This window comes from Papio anubis, chromosome 8 (genome assembly GCF_008728515.1).
Source record: "Papio anubis isolate 15944 chromosome 8, Panubis1.0, whole genome shotgun sequence".
Lineage (NCBI taxonomy): Eukaryota > Metazoa > Chordata > Mammalia > Primates > Cercopithecidae > Papio > Papio anubis.
In genome coordinates this window covers 118,706,673-118,721,697 of record NC_044983.1, presented here as the reverse complement: position 1 = coordinate 118,721,697, position 15,025 = coordinate 118,706,673, and the positions used below count along the sequence as shown (strand labels likewise).

Here is a 15,025-nt window from a genome sequence, read left to right as displayed (position 1 = left end):
ATGGCTCATCGTAGCCTCAACCCTCCCAGGCTCAAGTGATCCAGTGGTCCTCCCACTTCAGCCTCCCAAGTAGCTGGGACTACAAGTTTGCACCACCACACCTGGCTCTTTTTTTTTTTTTTTTTTTTTTGAGACAGAGTCTCACTCTTTGTCCAGGCTAGAGTGCAGTGGCACAATCTTGGCTCACTGCGACCTCAGCCCCCTGGCTTCAAGTGATTCTCCTGCCTCAGCCTCTGAGTAGCTGAGATTACAAGCATGCCCTACCACACCCAGCTAATTTTTGTATTTTTAGGAGAGATAGGAGTTCACCATGTTGGCCAGGCTGGTGTAGAACTCCTGACCTCAAGTGATCTGCCTGCCTTGGCCTCCCAAAGTGCTGGGATTACAGGCGTGAGCCACCACACCCTGCCTCATTTTTAAATTTTTTGTAGAGATGGAGTCTCACCATGTTACCCAGGCTTGTCTTGAACTTTTTTGGGCTCAAGCAATCCGCCCTGCCTCAGCCTCCCAAAGTGCTGGCATTACAGGCACTAGCCACTGAGCCTGGCCATATTAATTTCTTAATAACAGCTTTATTGAGATATAATTTATACACCATACAATTCACAGTTCTAAAGTGTACAATTCCATGGTGTGTGTGTGTGTGTATTTTTTTTTTTTTTGAGATGGAGTCTCGCTCTGTCAACCAGACTGGAGTGGAGTCTTGGCTCACTGTAACCTCTGCCTCCCAGGTTTAAGCAATTTTCCTAACTCAGCCTCCTGAGTAGCTGGGATTACAGTCATGTGCCACCATGCCTGGCCTTTTTTTTTTTTTAGACAGAGTTTTGCTCTTGTCGCCCAGGCTGGAGTGCAATGGCATGATCTCGGCTCACTGCAACCTCCGCCTCCCGGGTCCAAGCAATTCTCCTGCCCCAGCCTCCCGAGTAGCTGGGACATGCCACCACGTCCACGGTACAGAGTTCCTGTACAAAAATCCTCTCCCTACATTTAGGTCATTATTACAAATAGTGATGATTATTTTGCGTAATGGTAACATCAGTATCTGTTTGCATAAGGCTTATATAAAAGAGCCTACAGTATTTTTGAGTCCTTTTTCATATACTTTCCCTGTTTCTTTTTCACTGTTGTCAGCATGCCCAACTATAGAAATCTCTTTATTTCCTTCCTTTTCATTCTTTTTTTTACTCTTTGTTTTCAATCTACTTGAGGCTCAAAGACCAGAGGATCAAGATTCTTAGAGAAAGACAGAAAGATATGAGTAACTATGTCATGAGGGCAGGATCTACATGCTTACTTGATCCTGGGGCTCTTAACTAGGGTACAGTGATTATGTATAGTCTTCACAGAGGGTACACAAAACCTCTGAAGTAATGTTTAAACTTGTGTATACCGTAGCTTTCATCAGATTTGCAGAGGTTGACAAAGTCCAGCTGCATATTTTTGTAAATAGTTTCCTTGGAACACTGCCATGCCCATTCATTTTGTGTGTGGCTCCTTTCACCCTGTAATGTTAGGTAACTGTGACAGAGGAGACTGTATGGCTCACAAGCTTAAAATATTTACTGTGTAGCAATTGAAGGAGAAGTTTACCAACCCTTGGAAGGTTGCTTTCCTCCTGCAGGCAAAAAGAAGGCAGTAGGGGTGGGTGGTTCAGAAAAATAGTGCTTTAGTCATTCTATTTCTAGTGTCTGAAAGGGGCCTGGTTTATAAAATGTATAGACCTCCCTCTATAAAGGGAGGAGCTCCTTTATGAGAAAAGTCTGTGAGGTTTTGAAGAAACTAAGCCTTTACCTACTCAAAAGTTTGTTTGTTTGTTTTTTGAGATGGACCCCGTGCTCTGTTGCCCAGGCTGGAATGTAGTGGTGCAATCTTGGCTCACTGCAGCCACTGCCTCCCAGGTTCAAATGATTCTCCTGCCTCAGCCTCTTGAGTAGGTGGGACTACAGGTACCTGGCTGCCTTGTTTTTTTTTTTTTTTGGTTTGTTTGTTTTTTTGTTTTTTTTTTTTTAGTAGCAATGGGGTTTCACCATGTTGGCCAGGCTGGTCTTGAACTCCTGATCTCAAGTGATCCACCCACCTCAGCCTCTCAAAGTGCTGGGACAACAGGCATGAGCCATTGGGCCCAGCCAGAAGTTTTTATTTTCTTCTTAATTCTTACCTGTCTTCCAAGAGAGATGAGAAATTAATGAAGACTTACTTTGTTAACGAGAATATATAAGTTAACTCATCTGGGAAAGAGGGTTTGATTTTACTTTAAGTTGTATTTGAAATTCCACATACAAACCAGCTCACTTGCAAATGGCTTGATACATAGGTCGATTAACAGATGCAGCCTAAGTATGGAAAATTGAGTCACTAAAAACAAATTAATGGCACATACTGTTTTGCTTCGATTTTTTTTGTTTTTTCTTTTTTTTTTTTTGTGGCAGGGTCTCACTCTGTCGCCCAGGCTGGAGTGCAGTGGCGCGATCTCAGCTCACTGCAAGCTCTGCCTCGCAGGTTCACGCCATTCTCCTGCCTCAGCCTTCCCAGTAGCTGGGACTACAGGCGCCCAGCACCACGCCCGGCTAATTTTTTTGTATTTTTAGTAGAGACGGGGTTTCACCATGTTGGCCAGGATGGTCTCAATCTCCTGACCTCATGATCTGCCCATCTTGGCCTCCCAAAGTGCTGGGATTACAGGCGTGAGCCACCGTGCCCGGCCCCCTCATCTTTTTTCTAAAACTCTACTAAGCAGCCGGGTGCGGTGGCTCACGCCTGTTATTCCAGCACTTTGAGAAGCCGAGGCGGGTGCATCACGAGGTCAAGAGATCGAGACCATCTTCGCTAACACAGTGAAACCCCTGCTCTACTAAAAATACAAAAAAAATTAGCCGGGCATGGTGGCGGGCGCCTGTAGTCGCAGCTACTCAGGGAGGCTGAGGCAGGAGAATGGTGTGAACCCGGGAGGTGGAGCTTGCAGTGAGCCGAGATCACGCCACTGCACTCCAGCCTGGATGACAGAGCGAGACTCCATCTCAAAAAAAAAGATGAGGGGGATACTTTTTTATAGAGCTTGGAAGATGTTTCCAATTCACAGATTGTGTTTGCCAGTTTGTAGATGGACTAGATCATTTACAAATGGGACTATTTCTACATGTGAGTGAAAATCATGCATATAAAAATTGTAGCCAGCAGGTGTTTTTAAAAGACAATTAACATATCACTAAGAGGCATTAGTTGTGTTTATAGTAATAAATTTCTCAAGGATATGGGACCATTATACCCTTGTGTCATAAAACAGGTCTTGATTTTGCTCGGTTTAGTTCAATGTTTAGTTCAGTTCTACTTAAATACTTAAGGATTTCATTTCATATTTCAACACGCTTTTGATATATTCTGTTTAGCTAAGAGTTATTACATATATCATTGAACTTCAAATCAGAGATCTTAGGCTTTGTTTAACTGTATTTAACCATAACTTATATAAGCATACAGATTGTCAAGCTTTTTTTTTTTTGAAACAGGATCTCGTTCCATCGCCCAGACCAGAGTGCAATGGCGCGATCTTGGCTCACTGCAACCTCCACCTCCTGGGTTCAAGCGATTCTCCTGCCTCAGCCTCCTGAGTAGCTGGGATTACAGGCACCAGCCACCACGCCCAACGAATTTTTGTATTTTTAGTACAGACAGGTTTTCACCATGTTGGTTAGGCTGGTCTGGAGCTCCTGACCTCAGGTGATTCACCCACCTCGGCCTCCTAAAGTGCTGAGATTACAGGCGTGAACTACCTTGCCTGGCCTATTTTTTTCAGTATATTTTAAGTTTTTAGGTGTCTTAGTATTTGTTCTCCAGGCTGATTTAACTTTTTGTCTTGTTTGTAGTATTATGGAATATAAGAAATACAGTTATGTCAGTTATAGCCAGGTATGGTGGCTCATGCCTATAATCCTAGCACTTTGGGAGGCTAGGGTGGGAGAATTGCTTGAGGCGAGGAGTTCAAGACCAACCTGGGCAAAAAAGCGAGACCTCTCTATCTCTACAAAAAATGTTAAAAGTTAGCTGGGTATAGTGAGGCATGCCTGTAGTTCTACTACTGGAGAGGCTGAGGTGGGAGGATTGCTTGAGCCCAGCAGTTTGGGGCTGTAGTAAGTCATGATTGTGCCACTGCACTCCTGTTGGACGATGGAGTGAAATCCCATCTAAATAAATAAATAAAAATAAAGTTATGTCAACTGTTTTGAATTCATCTCATTTTTTAAAATATAGGCAGTTGGCCAGACAGCAGGCTGATAAAAAAAAAGAAGAGCGCAGAGAAGGTAAGTACTGTTAAAGGCATTTCAGATCTTAAAATATGTAATTCATATTCTGTTTACCGGTTTCTTGAGGTACATACAATAAATTTTACATATTTCAAGTGTATAATTTGTTAAGTTTTATCGTAAGTATATGCCATGAAGCCATCACCACAATATGATAGTGAAGGTAGTTACTACCCCCAAAAACTTCCCCAGGCCCTTTTATAATTCCTCCTGGCTCTTCTAGCTTCTTTCCTCACTCTGACACTACCCCCCGCCAGATTCCTGAGCAAGTAATTTCATTGGAACATAGCTGTGACCATTCATTTTAGAATCTGTTCTCCATTATTATAGCTTAGTTTATATTATCTAGAGTTTTACATAAATGGAATCATCCAGTATTCTTTGTTTGGCTTCTTGCACTGACCGTAATTACTTTGAGAAATCCGTGTGGTCGCTTTTTTGTTGCTGAGTAGTATTTCATTATATGGATATTCTATTGTATGGATATACCACAATTTATCTCTTCATCTTTTGAAGTACTTGAGTTGTTTCTGGTTTGGGGCTATCACAAAGCTGCTTTGAACATTCATGTACGAGTCTTTGTATTACATATCTTTCCTCTTCTCCTGGGAGTAGATGGGCTCGATCTTATGGTAGGTGAATATTTTAACTTTATTTTTGTCTTCTAATGTTTTTAAGAAAGCTAAGTTTAAGATACTGTAATTTTGTTACATGAAAGTATAGCTTTTCAATTGTTCATTTTAGAATCGTTTTATAAATACTATTACTTCAAATGTTTCTATTTATTTTTATGTATGCATTTGTGAAGACAAAGTGATTCCAGTTACTCGGTCATTGAGGACTAGAAACATCGTTCAAAGTTCAGAACACTTACATGAAGATAATGGTGATGTTGAAGTACGTCGAAGCTGTAGGATTAGAAGTCGTTATAGTGGTGTAAACCAGTCCATGCTGTTTGACAAACTTATAACTAAGTAAGTAAAAATTCCTTAGGTCAAAATGATTTATCTGTCAGAGACTTTTTGTTCGGGAAGAATCATGGATTTCAACCAGCCCAAACATTTAATGCATTCTACTACGTAAAGCATAGAGGAGAATGATTATTTGTGGTTTTTTGTTTGTTTGTTTGTTTTTGAGACGGAGTCTAGCGCTGTCGCCCAGGCTGGAGTGCAGTGGCATGATCTCGACTCACTGCAAGCTCTGCCTCCCGGGTTCAAGCCATTCTCCTGCCTCAGCCTACCGAGTAGCTGGGACTACAGGCGCCCGCCACCACGCCTGCTATTTTTTTTTTTTTTTTTTGTATTTTTAGTAGAGACAGGGTTTCACTGTGTTAGCCAGTATGGTCTCGATCTCCTGACCTCCTGATCCGCCCACCTTGGCCTCCCAAAGTGTTGGGATTACAGGTGTGAGCCACCGCGTCCAGCCTGAGAATGATTATTTGAGGTCTTTTTGACAATTCTATATATGTCTCTATTCTTGGAAAGAAATTTAAAAATATTTTTATACAAGTAAATCAATGCTTTTTATAAAAATATTTAAAACCTTAGTGCCAAAAGATTGCAGTGGAAGAAAATAAAGGTTTTTAAATTCTGCTACTCTTTTACAATTTTCACTTATATTTGTATCTTGTTTTTAAAGCACTGCTGAAGCTGTACTTCAAAAAATGGATGACATGAAGAAGATGCGTAGACAGCGAATGAGAGAACTTGAAGACTTGGGAGTGTTTAATGAAACAGAAGAAGTAAATATATTCTTCTATTAAGGGAATGATTTAATAATATCCAGTTAAAATTTTTTTTATAGTACCTAATCCATTTTTGCTTAAACATCACTTTTTCCAGCATTTATTTGATCAGTCAACAGTTACTGCTAGAAATTTAAGAGTTTATGGCTGTAAATCTCTTCATTTTGAACAAGATTGGAGGATCCAACTTAATTTTTTTAATAAATAGATTCCAAATGTTAATGGCTTTTATTTAAACATTTTAGAGCAATCTTAATATGTACACAAGAGGAAAACAGAAAGATATTCAAAGAACTGATGAAGAAACAACTGATAATCAAGAAGGCAGTGTGGGTTAGTCTCTTCTCTTGTTCTGTCTTCTGGGATTGAATTTAAGAACTTTTTATTTAGTAGAAAATAGCCTTTTTATTTAGAAAGTGTGACATTTATGATAGTTTGTGAGAGATCAGAGGATTGGTAACTTAAAAGTGGGGACAGGGGAGAGCTTAAAAGGATAGTATGTTTTGTTTGGGAAAGTAACTGAAATCAGCAATCTAAAGCAAATAATACTGGTTTGCTCGTGTAATACATCTGCTATGGACAACACGCTGTATATCTCTTTTTTAGTTTAAAGGTGATGAAAATTATGTTTTGCTATTCCATTTAGAACTTATTACCATAATCTATTAGAACTTGAGTGAAAATCAGTTTTCTGAAATGCATTTTAAATGTTTGGTGAGCATGTTAATCATAAGTAGATTGAGTTATGCAGCTTGTAACTCCATGACAGCCAGTTGGGCCGGGTGAAATGTCAAACTTAGGTTTAGAAACCAAAAGCTTAATGAGGAAATTCGAAAACTTGTCAAAAAGTTACGTTAACTTGGACGCTTAAGTTTAGTCACCTATATTAATGAAATTCATAGAAAGACTATAAATTTTAGTTTGGTACTTGCTTAACAGTAGTCTTCAAACTTCTTTCTCTGCTTTCTTTTTTCCTTCCTCTCGTTTTTGTACAGTTTTTAGTATTGGAAAAGAATTATAAGTTCTTCCCATGAACAATCTAGGAGTAGATAAGCTTTAAAAGGGTGGATCTTTCCCAACTCACCTATGTTAAAAATTGTTAACATTTTGCTGAGTGTCCTTCTGGAAGTAAGTATTTCTTAATCGTAGAATCATCTGAAGAGGGTGAAGACCAGGAACATGAAGATGATGGTGAAGATGAAGATGATGAAGATGATGATGATGAAGATGATGAAGATGAAGAAGATGGAGAAGATAATCAGAAACGATATTATCTTAGACAGAGAAAAGCTACTGTTTACTACCAGGCGCCACTGGAAAGTAAGTGCTGTACATACTCTTTCCAGGAGATGTGATTATATTAGCTTTATATTTGCTGTTTCTCCTCTGTTATTCTTGTCTTTTTGGTATTTTTCATATTTTCATTTTGTTGAATACTCATTACTGTTGTCTTTACCTATCCTAAGTTTGTAACAAATAATTTCTCTGAAGAGAGTTTAAATGTTAGCCTTGACAAAAGCAAATAATTGGGCTATTTTTGAATTTTATATCTGTCTTTATTTTAAATTGCACAGCTTTCTACTTAATTTGTCAGTTTGTATAGAGATAGGACTTCTTTTGATTTATGTTACTATTATACCACAGTACTTGTGAGCATGAACATGCAAGGCTGATAATCACCTGTTACACATCTCTACAGTCACAATGGTTGTTTATGGCCAGTGTGTGTTTTTGGTTGGTTGGTGTCTGTGCTATACATGTTATCAGCTGCAACCCTCTGAACGTAAATGACTTCAAATATGAACAGCAAAATATTTTCTTTTTTTTAGAACCTCGTCACCAGAGAAAGCCCAACATATTTTATAGTGGCCCAGCTTCTCCTGCAAGACCAAGATACCGATTATCTTCTGCAGGACCAAGAAGTCCTTACTGTAAACGAATGAACAGGTTTGGTTCTGAAATAGTGATTGATTTATGACGACATAATTGTGGTTATGTTAGAGCTGGACTCTAGACTTTCAGGATTGGGTGTATTAGGATAAAATTCTAGAATTGTGTATTTGGGAGAGCTTAGTTTCTATGCCTTTAGTAGTCTAATCCCCAGTACCACTGACTAGTTTTTGCTTTTGCTTCCACTAATAGGAAGTGTTAGTAACTACGTTAGTAAGGTAGTTTGTTCCATTTTTCCACACTTTAATAATAGAGCAACCATAGACTCAGGGTTTACTGTAGTCCTGTCTCTGTGTTAAGCATTTTACATAGATTGTTTCATTTAATCTTCACATTAAGTTAGAATATAGGTTTAGTCTTTTCTTCGCATACTATCACAGATGCATTTTCCTACCATATCAGATGTTCTAAACTACATGGCCTCTAGACCTTTCATGACTCAGGTTATCTTTTTCTGGATCTATTTTATAATTTATTCCTCTTCTGTTGTAGGAAACATTTATTTTCTTTGACTGTTCAATATTTGTGGATTTCTTTTCCTTCTACATCCCAACAGTTGTTGCTTGTTGGTCAAATTTAAGTCCAAAGAGATAAATCTTCTATTTTTATTTTACTTACTTATTTTGGGGGAGGTGGGGCGGGGTGGAATCTTGCTCTGTTTCCCAGGCTGGAGTGCAGTGGCGTGATCTTGGCTTACTGCAACCTCTGCCTGCTGGGTTCAAGCGGTTTTCCTGCCTTAGCCTCCTGAGTAGCTGGGACTACAGGTACCTGCCACTACGCCCAGCTAATTTTTGTATTTTTAGCAGAGACACGGTTTCACCATGTTGGCCAGGCTGGTCTCAAACTCTTGACCTCAAGTGATCCACCTGCCTCAGCTTCCCAAAGTACTGGGATTACAGGTGTGAGCCACCACACCAGGTCAAAGAGATAATTCTTGATACTTCCTCATCAATACATTGGAATAATCATGATAATAGTAGCATGTTGGTAGTTCATCAGTGAGAGAGAAGACTAAGAAACCAGGAAAAAAATTTTATTTGTATGGGAAATGGTACTTTTTTCCCTTAATATTATAATTTTCTCAGAAGTAAGACCGAAGCCTTAGGATATTTCAATTATTTGAACAGTTCTTGGAAGTTTTCTCCTAGAAACAGACCTTCTGATCATGTTTTGGTCATGGAAGGCAGCACCTTTATAAATGCTGAAGGTTGATTTCTTTTAGGAAAAATAAGAAATGCTCTTTGTGTCCCTAGGTCTTTTCATTTCATTGTAATTGATTGTAAGAATCACAAGTGTACATCTAGATTTCTTATTTCATCATCCTATTTCACATGACCAGGGTCCAAAAGGCTGGAGGATCAGGAAGACAAACTCAGTCTCTCAGGGCTTCTGAAGATTAATTGCACTTGAAAGGAGGCTGCACATCAGTATTCTCACAGGCCCCTTAGAATGTAAAGACCTCTATTTTGGTGGTGAAATGTAATGATCTTCAGAAAAGGAAAGGAAGGTACAGTGTTCCCTAGAATCCCCACCACCACCAGGCACAGGACTGAGGCACTATTATGGTTACCTAACTCAAGGGGTGGATCTCTGTTTGATCCAGCAGTACTAAGAGTGGCAGCTACTTTGGGATTTGGCTTTTCTGCTCCTTTTTATTTTATTTTTTTATTTTTTTTGAGATCTGAGTCTCAGCCTCTGCCCAGGCTGGAGTGCAGGGCCGATCTCAGCTCACTGCAAGCCCGGCCTCGGTTCACGCTTTATTCTCCTGTCTCAGCCTCCGAGAAGTTGACTACGCCATCACGTACCTCGCTAGTTTTTGTATTTTTTAGTAGAGATGGGTTTTCACCGTGAAAGTTAGCTTTCAGGATGGTCTCATCTCCTGGATCTCGCGGATCCGGCTCGCTCCCCGCCTCCCGTTGATTACAGGCTTGAGCCACCGCGCCCGGCCTGTCTTTTATTTTTTTAAAAGGAAATCTTGCTCTCTCGCCCAGGCTGGAGTGCAGTGGTGCGATCTTGGCTCACTGCAACCTCCGCCCCCTGGGTTCAAGCAATTCTCCTGCCTCAGCCTCCCTAGTAGCTGGGACTACAGGCGCCTGCCACCACACCTGGCTAATTTTTTTGTATTTTTAGTAGAAACAGGGTTTCACCATGTTGGCCAGACTGGTCTCAAATTCCTGACCTCAGGTGATCCACCCGCCTGGGCCTCCCAAGTGCTGGGATTGCAGGCGTTAGCTACCGCGCCTGGCCTCTTCTCCCATCTTTAATGAACGTATGTTTCTGGAAGTAGCATACTTGTTGGTTGACTAACTCTACAGTTACCACCTACAATGTATGTGGGTTTTTTTGTTGTTGTTTTTATCACTTTGATGTTCATGAGTTTCCATATTTGGTTCACAGTGTCTAGTCTTCCCCTGTGGAAAAAGCCTCACATCGTTGAGTAGCTCCTTGTTACAGATTTTTTTTTCTCCTCTAATTATTTGGGGTTTTTTTTTTTTTTTTTTTTTTTCTGACTTTTTTGTTTTTTTGAGACGGAGTCTCGCCTGTTTCCAGGCTGGAGTGCAGTGGCGCAATCTCGGCTCACTGCAACTGCTGTCTCCTGTGTTCAAGTGATTCTCCTGCCGCAGCCTCCCGAGTAGCTGGGATTATGGGCCTATGCCATCATGCCTGGCTAATTATTTTTAAAGGTAATGTTACCTTTGAATAAGGTAACATAATAGCACAATTGCATCACTAGTATTTCAGTATATTCTTCATCTTTTGTCAAAGAATTAGAACTGGCAAGAAGTTGAAGTTCTTAGTTAGATTCAAAGTGCTGGTCCAGTGTCTGTGGGTGTAATAAAATGGAGATTGGGGGATGAGCACATGTGGGCAGATATGTGTGTTTAAAACATTTTTTATTTTTTATTTATTTTATTTTTGGTTTTTGTTTTTCAGATTTAGGAAACATTTTCCTATGAAAATGGATTATACTGACTTGCCTCAGCCCCTTTTCCTTTTTTTAAAATTTTTTGTTTCCGTAGGTTTTTGGGGAACAGGTCGTATTTGGTTACATGAGTAAGTTCTTCAGTAGTGATTTGTGAGATTTTGGTGTATCCATCACCCAAGCAGTATACATTGAATCCAATTTGTTGTCTTTTATCCCTCACTCCCTTCCCACTCTTTCCCCCTGAGTCCCCACAGTTCATTGTGTTATTCTTATGCCTTTGCATCTTCATAGCTTAGCTCCCACTTATTAGTGAGAACACATGGAACATATGATGTTTGATTTTCCATTCCTGAGTTACTTCACTTAGAGTAATAGTCTCCAATCCCATCCAAGTAGCTGCGAATGCCATTAATTCATTCCTTTTTATGGCTGAGTAGTAGTCTATTGTGTATATATACCACAACTTCTTTATCCACTTGTTGATTGATGGGGATTTGGGTTGGTTCCACATTTTTGCAATTGCGAGTTGTGCTGCTATAAACATGCATGTGGAAGTATCTTTTTCGAATAATGACTTCTTTTCCTCTGGGTAGATACCCAGTAGTGGGATTGCTTGATCAAATGGTAGTTCTACTTTTAATTCTTTAAGGAATCTCCACACTGTTTTCCATAGTGGTTGTACTAGTTTACTTTCCCACCAGCCATGTAGAAGTGGTCACTGTATACACACCAACATCTATTATTTTTTTATTTTTTGATTATAGCCATATTTGCGGGGGTAAGGTGGTATTGCATTGTGGTTTTGATTTGCATTTCCCTGATCATTAGTGATGCTGAGCATTTTTTCATACGTTTGTTGGCCATTTATGTATCTTCTTTTAAGAATTTTCTGTTCATGTCCATAGCCTACTTTTTGATGGGATTGTTTTTTTCTTGCTAATTTGTTTGAGTTTGTTGTAGATTCTAGATATTAGTCTTTTGCGAGATGTATAGATTATGAAGATTTTCTCCCATACTGTGTGTTGCCATTTTACTCTGCTGATTCTTCCTTTTGCTGTTCAAAAGCTCTTTAGTTTAATTAAGTCCCACCGGTTTATCTTTGCTTTAATTGTTTTTGCTTTTGGGTTCTTGGTCATGAAACCCTTGCTTAAGCCAATATCTAGAAGGGTTTTCCTGATGTTATCTTCTAGAATTTTTATATAGTTTCAGGTCTTAGATTTAAGTCCTCAATCCATCTTGAGTTGATATTTGTGTAAGGTGAGAGATGAGGAACCAGTTTCATTCTCCTACATGTGGCTTGCCAATTATCCCAGCACCATCTGATGAATAGGGTGTCCTTTCCCCACTTTATGTTTCTGTTTGCTTTGTTGAAGATCAGTTGACTGTAAGTATTTGATTTTATTTCTGAGTTCTCTATTCTGTTCCATTTGTCTATGTGCCTATTTTTATACTAGTACTGTGCTGTTTTGGTGATTATGGCCTTATAGCGTAGTTTGAAATCAGGTAATGTAAAGCTTCCAGATTTCTTTTTGCTTAGACTTGCTTTGGCTATGCGGACTCTTTTTTGCTTCCATATGAATTTTAGGATTGTTTTTTCTAGTTCTGTGAAGAATGATAGCTGGTATTTTGATGGGAGTTATGTTGAATTTGTTGCTTTTGGCAGTATGGTTGTTTTCACAACATTGATTCTACCCATCCATGAGCATGGGATGTGCTTCCATTTGTTTGTGTCATCTGTTATTTCTTTCAGCAGTGTTGTGTAGTTTTCCTTGTAGAGGTCTTTTGCCTCTTTGGTTAGGTATATTCCTAAGTATTTTGTTTTATTTTCAGCTATTGTAAAAAGAGTTGAGTTCTTATTTCACTCTTAGCTTGGCCGCTGTTGGTATATAGTAGAGCTACTACTGATTTGTGTACATTAATTTTGTATCCTGAAACTCTGCTGGATTCTTTTGTCAGTTCTAGGAGTTTTTTGCAGGAGTCTTTAGGGTTTTCTAGGTGTACAATCATATAATCAGCAAACAGACAGTTTGACTAACTTTTTACTGACTTGGATGCCCTTTTATTTTTTTCTGTTGTCTGATTGCTGTGGCTAGGACTTCCAGTACTGTGTTGAATAGAAGTGGTGAGAGTGGGCGTCCTTGTCTAGTTCCAGTTCTCAGAGGGAATGCTTTTAACCTTTCCCCATTCGGTATTATGTTTCCTGTGGATTTGTCATACATGGCTTTTATTACATCGAAGTATGTTCTTTGTATGCCGACTTTGCAGAGAGCTTTAATCATAAAGGGATGCTGGATTTTGTTGAATGCTTTTTCTGCATCTATTGAGATCATGTGATTTTTGTTTTTAATTCTGTTTAAGTGGTGTATCACATTTATTGACTTGAGTATGTTAAATCATCCCTGCATCCCTGGTATGAAACCCCCTTGATCATAGTAGATTATCTTTTCGATATGTTTTTGGATTCGATTAGCTAGTATTTTGTTAAGGATTTTAGCATCTATGTTCACAGGGATGTTTGCTCTGTAGTTTTCTTTTTTGGTTATGTCCTTTCCTAGTTTTGGTATTAGGGTGATACTGGCTTCATAGAATGATTTGGGGAGGATTCCCTCTTTCTCTACCTTGTGGAATAGTGTTTACAGTGTTTTCAAACTGAAGTAATGACCTTTCTACAGTATAGAGTAATTAATTGCTAAGAACCTGGACCCATGGCTAGGACTGTCTAGGCTTGGAGCTCAGCTCTACTAGTTATTAGTGGCCTTTGGCAAGTTACTTAACTCTGTTTCAGTTTTTTGTTGTTGTTGTTTTTTGTTTGTTTGGTTGGCTTTTTGTTTTTTTTTTCTTTGAGACGGAGTTTTGCTCTTTTTGCCCAGGCTGGAGTGCAATGGCGCGATCTCAGCTCGCCGCAACCTCCGCCTCCCGGGTTCAAGCGATTCTCCTGCCTCAGCCTCTCGAGTAGCTGGGATTACAGGCATGCGCCACCATGCCTGGCTAATTGTTTGTATTTTTAGTAGAGACGGAGTTTCTCCATGTTGGTCAGGCCGGTCTTGAACTCCCTCCCAACCTCAGGTGATCCACCCGCCTCGGCCTCCCAAAGTGCTGGGATTACAGGTGTGAGCCACTGCGCCTGGCCTGTTTCAGTTTTTTTAATCTGTAAAGTGAGGATAGTTGAACCTGTCTCAGTATTGTGAGAATTAGATGAGTTAATACATGTAAAGCATTTAAAATAGTGTCTGCCATACATTAAGTGCTGTATGTATTTGTACTTTGATGTTTAAAAATAATCTCCATTTTGCAAATCAAATGTCAGAAATTTCACGTTGGTCCACAGGTTGTGTTATTGTTTGCTTTTAACTTTATTGATTGTGAAATAAAAAACTGGAAATCATCAGTATAGTAATGTATAGAATGCAGATATTTTGAATAAACATATAAGTTTGAATTCTGACAACATCAATGACTAATTCTGATATTTTGAGTAAATTATTTAACCTGGAAGCCACACTGGCCCTACCTGTAAATTGAGCCTACTAATAATCCACTTTTCGCAATTTTAATTAAGATTAATACTACGTCAAGCACACGGTACAGAAAGCAGTCAGTTAATGTTAGTCTTTTTTATTAATTGGGAGGTTAGTCTGAATTCTGTGACTACACATAAAATTATGTGAATACATTAAAGTCTAATATTCATGGTAATAATGAATAAGTTTTTCATATAAAATTGCAGACTTGTACTGGATATAATAATTTTAGTTTCAGGCTGATCACAAAGATGGTCTTGGGTGTATTTGGGTAGATGGATGGATGAAAGATTATTTTCTCATTTATTTCTGTGTTTCCGCAACGCCTTATCCAAAACCCTTGGAAAACCATTTGTGTTTCAGAATTCAGACTTTTTGGCTGGATTTACAGATAACACACAACATATGTAGTATGGCAACATTAACATCTCTAGGGTCTCCAAGCCAGCACTGTGTAGTCAAATATATTAATAATTCTGTAGTAAAACATATGAATAATCATAGTAAGTGGGACAAAATATAAACTAAAAATTGCCTTGTACTATGTCAGGTTATGATTTGCTGCAAGGGAATAATGGAATAA

The 15,025-nt window shown here is 39.1% G+C and overlaps 1 protein-coding gene across 4 annotated transcripts in view; it reads left to right on the top strand.

Moving 5' to 3' along the window:
* The window catches only part of ATAD2 (ATPase family AAA domain containing 2), a 104,356-nt gene that overhangs the window by 19,905 nt on the left and 69,426 nt on the right, over positions 1-15,025 (top strand). For all 4 annotated transcript variants that reach the window (XM_009213544.4, XM_009213543.4, XM_017962283.3 and 1 more), the window contains exons 3-8: positions 4,249-4,298; positions 5,110-5,275; positions 5,940-6,042; positions 6,291-6,378; positions 7,195-7,365; positions 7,875-7,992. In XM_009213544.4, the coding sequence (XP_009211808.2) occupies positions 4,249-4,298; positions 5,110-5,275; positions 5,940-6,042; positions 6,291-6,378; positions 7,195-7,365; positions 7,875-7,992 (696 nt within the window). The remainder of the gene's footprint in view (positions 1-4,248; positions 4,299-5,109; positions 5,276-5,939; positions 6,043-6,290; positions 6,379-7,194; positions 7,366-7,874; positions 7,993-15,025) is intronic.